Source organism: Octodon degus, unplaced genomic scaffold (assembly GCF_000260255.1).
Source record: "Octodon degus isolate 3935 unplaced genomic scaffold, OctDeg1.0 scaffold00035, whole genome shotgun sequence".
Classification (NCBI taxonomy): Eukaryota; Metazoa; Chordata; class Mammalia; order Rodentia; family Octodontidae; genus Octodon; species Octodon degus.
In genome coordinates, this window is record NW_004524611.1 from 15952982 (window position 1) to 15959628 (window position 6647).

At 50.2% G+C, this 6647-nt stretch overlaps 1 protein-coding gene across 1 annotated transcript in view; it reads left to right on the forward strand.

The window, feature by feature from the left end:
• Positions 1-4540: 4540 nt before the first annotated feature.
• The window catches only part of Actl6b (actin like 6B), a 13920-nt gene continuing 11813 nt past the window's right edge, over positions 4541-6647 (forward strand). Inside the window, exons 1-4 of the mRNA XM_004630498.1 lie at positions 4541-4651; positions 5101-5177; positions 5378-5543; positions 5861-5961. Of these exons, the coding sequence (XP_004630555.1) occupies positions 4627-4651; positions 5101-5177; positions 5378-5543; positions 5861-5961 (369 nt within the window). The 5' untranslated portion in view covers positions 4541-4626. The remainder of the gene's footprint in view (positions 4652-5100; positions 5178-5377; positions 5544-5860; positions 5962-6647) is intronic.

The following is a 6647-nucleotide window of genomic DNA, read 5'->3' on the forward strand; positions in this document are numbered from 1 at the left end:
ATATATACCAAAGCCAAATTAAAAGTTAAAGGGCCAGCCAAATAGCTCAGTGGATTAAAATGCTTGCAAGCAGGCGCAGGGCCCAGGGTTCAATCCCTGGGCCTGCTGTGCCGGTTCTGCTCCCGGGGTGTGTTGAGGCCGCAATTGAGACTAGGCATGGTGGTGCGTGCCTGTAATCCCAACACTTGGGAAACTGTAAACAGGAGAATCACTACGAGTCAGATCTAGTAGTGAGACCCTGAACACCCTGTAGACCCTGTAGAATACAAGAAAAAAAAATTATAAATTCAATCCAGCCTGAACTTCTACCTCTGCCTCCCAAGTGCTGGGATTACAGACATGTGCCACTGTGCCAAACTTCACTTACAATTCTAAGATTCTCAGAGACAGGTAGCATGTCCTGATCTGGACCTCTATATTATGTTATTTTCACCTACTTCTCTGGGGTCTCTGCTGCACCTAAACTCCTTGGTAGCAAGAATGTATCTTTTTTTTTTTTTTTTTTTTGGCAGAACAGGAATGTGCCTTTTTTTTTTTTGGCAGAACCAGGGATTGAACTCAGGCCCTTGCGCTTGCCAAGAAAGCGCTTATTCCACTGAGCCATCTCCCTGGCCCAGGAATATATCTTATAAACATCAGCATTCCAGTGGTTGCCACACAGTAGACATAAAAGATGTTTGTTGCGTTGAGCAAGGTAGTACGTGCTTGCAGTCCCAGGGCTCTGGAAGGCTGAAGCAAGATAACCACAAATTTGAGCCAAGTAGAGGCAACTTAGTAAGACTGCCTCAAAATAAAAAAAGGCTGAATATGCAGTTCAGTGTGAACACCTGGATTGAATCCCTGGTAGTGGAGGTGGGTGTTTCATCAATGAGAAGATAAATGAAATGTCTTAGTTACTTTATTTTAGCCACTTCCATAATACTTGCATGTTATGTGTTATGTCATAGCTGTGATGGATGAAAGTTGGCCACGGTGCATCAAGAGGTAAATCAAATCTTGGACCTAACAAATTGTAACCCTGCCTCCAATTAATGAGGGGGAATTCCCTTCTTATTACTAGGGAGACTGTGGCATCTAATTTATGCATAGTAACAGTAAAACCTGAAAAAACTTCCAAGGGACAGTCTTATGACCCAGTGTTTACTGAATAGTCCTATGTGCCTGGGTTTCAGCCTGGCACTTGATTCTGGCATCCGATTGAGACATTACTACCAGATTCCCTGTGGATGGGGACAGTGTCAGGCAAGAATATAAGAGGTGTTATGAAGCTAGTTGTATCTCAACTGGCTGGTAAGGAATATGGGCTCTGTGCCCAACAGATTGTGTGACAGAGGACAGGGCTCTACCTTTATCTGGGGATACCCTTGTAAAACCTAGGACTTGGATCCATGAACAGTAGGGTTTCTAGTTCTAACCAGACAAGTTTCTGAGGTAATGGGAATTGGTGAGGGAACTTCAGAGGAAAGAAGGTCAACAACAGGAGAGGTGTGGGCTATGGAGAAAATCACGTTCTCCTCCAGCATACCTTTGATCCTTGCCTCAGCCCTGTGAAGGCTGAAGCTGCACAAGTTCTGAAAGATTAAGGGGCTCCTCCGAGCCTCAATTTACAGAGGTCAGTGACTTCCCAAGTGTCACTTAGGAAAATTTGAGGCTCCCAGCTCTTCTACCACCTCAGTCAGCCACTGATGTCAGGACCCCTCCAGTCTGTGGCCCTGGCAGGGAAAATGCCACAGTCACCATGGAAAAACCAATGGGTCAGCTCAGCCCACCTGTCCTTGGGCTGGGAAGGGTGTGGGCTTTGGGCATCTGTTGAGCAGAGGACCCTCAGGGTCATGTAGCAGCTGTCAGTTAGTGTCCTCTTTTTTTAAAAAAAATTTATTTATTTATTTAATTTATTGTGTGTGTGTGTGTGTGTGTGTGTGTGTGTGGCCAGCTCAGCCCGCCTGGGGGCGGGGCTGGCTGGCATGTGGTGCTGGGGGATTGAACCGTGGTCCATGTGCTTTGTTAAGCTTGTTCTAAGTAGGTGCTTTAGACCACTGAGCCATCTCACCAGCCCAGTTAGTGTCCTCTTTCTGTTCCATCTCTGGCCTCAGTGCTCCTTCCACCTCCTAAAGGTAGGTGGGAGTACTCCCGATCCACACATGTATTTACGTGTGCATATGTCTACATTTGCACACATACACCAACACACATAAACACACATGGGTACACACCTACACACACATGCTCACAAGAAGTCTCAGCTAACCCAGACTGTCAAAGAGCTGCTCCTTCACCTTTGTCATCAAAACCACTGCCAGGCAGAGTTTGGTGGCACATACCTGCAACTCTACCTGGTTGGGAGGCTGATGCAAAAGGACTGTAAGTTGGCCATTCTGACCAATTTATTGGCCTAGCAAGACCCTATCTCAAAAATACAAATGTTTTGGCTGAGCATAGTAGTGTGCATCTGTAAGCCCAGCACTTGGGAGGCTGAAGCAGGAAGATCCCTGCAAGTTGCAGGCCAGTTTGGTCTACATGGTGAGTTCAAGGCCAGCCTGAACTACATAGTGAGACCCTGTCTCCAAAAAATAAAGTAAAATAATAAAATAAAAACAAATAACATCTTTTAGAAAGGGTTGGTAGTATAACTCAGTGGTGAAGCACTCAGGTAGCATGTAGTACAAGACCCTGGGCTCAACCCCCAGTATTGCAAAACAAAACAAAAGGAAAACCAAGAAATTACCATACTGGTGTTGCCAGGAGTCCAGAGGGACCCAGGAGACTGTGAGGAAACCTAGTGCTTCAGCAATGTCCTTTTTTTCTGTATTGTAAATTGAACTCATGAGCTCATACTTGCCAAGCAGGTTCTGAGCTATATCCTTGCCCCCTTTTTTATGTACTGGGGATTGAACCCAGGACCTTTGCACTGAGGTACATCCTCAGATCTGTAAGTCTCCTGGACTCTAACTTGTGATCCACCTGCATCAGGCTTCTGGAGTGCTGAGACATACATGTGTGCTGCTACACTGGGCTTTCTGAAGAGATTAGGTGCCTGAACAGAGTGATGGCACAGCAAATTGGTTAGTAGATCCCAGCACTCAGGAGGCTGAGGCAGGAGGATCACTGTGAGTTTGAAGCCAGTCTGGGCTACATAAAGGAGTTCAAGGCCAGCTGCATTTATACAGTGAGACCCTGTCTCAAATCAAAACAAAACAAAAGTGGTTAGCTGGGTGCCTGTGTGTGATGTGTGCAGGTTGTGCACATGTATATATATAAGCCTGAGGCATGGAGTTGGGGGTGGGATCCCGAGGAATAGACGGTCATCAGAAAGACCAAGGTAGAAGGATCAGGGAGAAAGGGAGACATATCCCCACCCCCAGGCCCTCCCTTCCCATCTCTCTGTCTCAGCGATTTCATTCAGGCCTGACTGTGGTGGGACATAGCTCAGGAGTTTATGGACGACTGGCTATGGTGCTGCAAGCCTGTAATCCCAGTACTCTGGGAGGGTGAGGCAGGAGAATCACAAATTTAAGTAAGCCCAGCTTAGGAAAATTAGTGATTTATGAAGCCGGGGATTTAGTTCAGTTGCACAGTGCATACCTGGCAAGTGAGAGGTCATGAGTTCAATTCCCAGTACCAAAAAAGAAAAAGAAAAAAATTTAGTGACTTAATGAGACCATATCTCAAAATTACATATATATATAATTTTGAAAGCGTTGAATGCTGGGCATGGTGGCACACCCCTGTAATCCCAGCACTCGGAAGGCTGAGGCAGGAAGATTGCTATGACTTTGAGACCAGCGTGGGCTATGTACGAAGTTCAAGCCCAGCTTGAACTGCAGAGTGAGACTGTCTCACAAATTAATACATAGGGCTGGGGAGATACCTTGGCGGTCTAAGCACCTGCCTGGCAAGCACAAGGACCTGGGTTCAATCCCTGTACCACATGACGTGCTGGCCCTGAGTCAGGCTGGCCACTGAAATCGGGCATGGAGGCACATGCATGCCTGTAATCCCAGCACTGGGGAGACTGAAACAGGAGGATCACTATGAGTCTGAGCTGCATAGCAAGACCCTGTACCAAATAAATACATAAATAAATAATTTTTAAAATTAAAAATAAATAAATAAATGTTTTAAAATGAGCTGAGAGGCCGGGGAGATAGCTCAGGGGCACAAGCACAAGGTCCTAAATTCAATCCCTGGTTTAAAAAAAAACAAAAGCCTGAAGAGTGTAGCTCAGTACCAACGCCTTGGGTTCAACCTCCAATCCTGAGGGGAGGATAGAGAATGCGGACCCCATCAATCTCTCTGCGGAGTCCTGGCTCCGGATGAATAGGGTCTCGGTCATTTTACTGCTCTACTCTCCAACGCCTATTCCCTAGAGCCAGGGCCTGTCATTTCTGCGAGCCCTCTTTGCCTCCTCAACGTGGAGGAATCTGCCTCTTTAAAGCAGCGGCCCCTGGCCGGGTTATTGTCTGGCCTGGCAGCCAATCGGTGGCGCCGTTGGGGGTGGGGGGGAAATCTGTCCCTCTGATTGGTTATCACTCTCCCCGCCCCGCCCCGGATCCCGGGAGCTGTCCGGCTGCCTCGGTGCTGATCCCGTTGCCGCCCACGGGCCGCGAGCAGCGTCCAGAGGGCACTATGAGCGGGGGTGTCTACGGCGGAGGTGAGCCAGCCTCGGGCTTTGCGCTCCTGGCCCTCGCGGCCTCCCCCCACGGCCCAGAGCCCTGAACCCGCTCAACCCAAGCCGGGAACCCTGGGGCCTGTCACCTCAGCGCTTGAGTGGGTCAGCCCCCGATTTGGGTCTCGTGTCACCTCTGCCTTCTGTCTTCCCCCTACGCCCCGCATGTCCACTATTCAGCCCACTTCCTCCTGGCCCCACTCCGACCCCTTCCTGCCTGCCAGGAGTGCGGCCTGAACAAGGCCACCGGGCAGGAGGGGACTCTGGTGGCTGGACCCTCCACTGCTAGGACCCTGAACTCCAGGCTGAGCGCACACCTGGCCTGGTCACTGTTGAAGATGGAGAGACTGTGGCCGTGCCCTGAGCTCCCCTGAAAGTTACCCAGGGGGGACAGTTGGGGGTTGGCCCCCTCACTCACCTGTCTCCCTGCACAGATGAAGTTGGAGCGCTGGTCTTTGACATTGGCTCCTTCTCGGTCCGCGCTGGGTACGCTGGGGAGGACTGCCCCAAGGTGAGCCTTCCAGGTGCTCCTCCAAATCATAGGAGCGTTAGATTCCCTACCAGGCTTACCGCGATCCCCAGCACCAAAGCTCTGTTTGCGGGGGACTCTGGGAGTGAACACAGGGGGCAGGCAGAGGGTCCAGCGCAGGACTTGACCAACAAGATGCGAACAAGGTGATTTCGCTCCCTGTCCATCCTTCTTATCCCCAGGCAGACTTCCCCACTACAGTGGGGCTGCTGGCTGCGGAGGAGGGAGGCGGGCTTGAGCTGGAGGGGGAGAAAGAGAAGAAAGGGAAGATATTCCACATTGACACCAACGCCCTGCATGTGCCTCGGGATGGAGCGGAGGTCATGTCACCTCTCAAGAATGGCATGAGTAAGCCCTCTACCCCCTCCTGACAGGGTCCAGAGCCTACTCCTCATCACCACTGACATAACCCCACACATATGCTGAGGCTTTCTTGCAGCTTCCCAAGCCCCAGGGACCTCCTGACCACTGTGGGTCAGGACCTCCTGTGGGTCAGGACCTCCTGACCCACAGCTGCCCAGTTCCCAGCGCAGGGTCCACCACACTCCCAGAAGTGAGGGGCTTTTCTGATGGAGCCAGACTCGCCCTCCCCTGGGCTCTTTTCCTTCCTGTCTCTGATCCTGCCTGCTCACCTGCATCTCTCCACACTGGCCTGCTGCCCGCAGTTGAGGACTGGGAGTGCTTCCGAGCTATCCTGGACCACACCTACAGCAAACATGTCAAGTCCGAACCGAACCTGCACCCAGTGCTCATGTCTGAGGCCCCGGTGAGTGCCTCTCCCCACAACATCCAGCCCCCCACTCATGTCCTTTACACCTGTTGGTCACTTCACCTCCTTTTTCAGCTGTTTCTTTCCAGCCCTTCTTCACTTTCAGCCACATTTTCTTCCCTGAGTTAGTCTCTACCCCTTCTCTCTTCCTGCTCCATTTACTCCGATGCCATTTAACCACATCTTAAAAAAGAAAAACTCAATAAAGAAAACCACTGAGCATTGAATCCAGGGCTTTTGCACTGAGCTACATCTCCAGCTCATCCTTATTTTTTCTTTTGAGAATCTTGTTAAGTTGTCCAGTCTGGACTCCCTCCTCAGCCTCTCAGAAAGCTGAGATTGCAGGTGCAGGCCAGCATGCCTGGCTCTCCCATCCTTTTTTAACCTTATAACTTAAACTTTTTGGCCAACATCTAATAAGCACATAAAGAATCGGTTTGAGGGGGGCCTGGCCCTAGCACAGTTCTTTAAGTGGCTGCTTCCACAAAGCCGTCAGCCTCAGGTTGCTGTAGTTCGATCCCCACAACACTCAGCCAGCCAAACCAGCCTGAGGGCATTAGGAGAAAAAAAAAAAATCTTTATTCCAGGTGCTAGTGAGATGGCTCAGTGGTCTAAAGCACCTACTTAGAACAAGCTTAGCAAAGCACAGGGACCGCGGTTCAATCCCCCAGCACCACATGCCA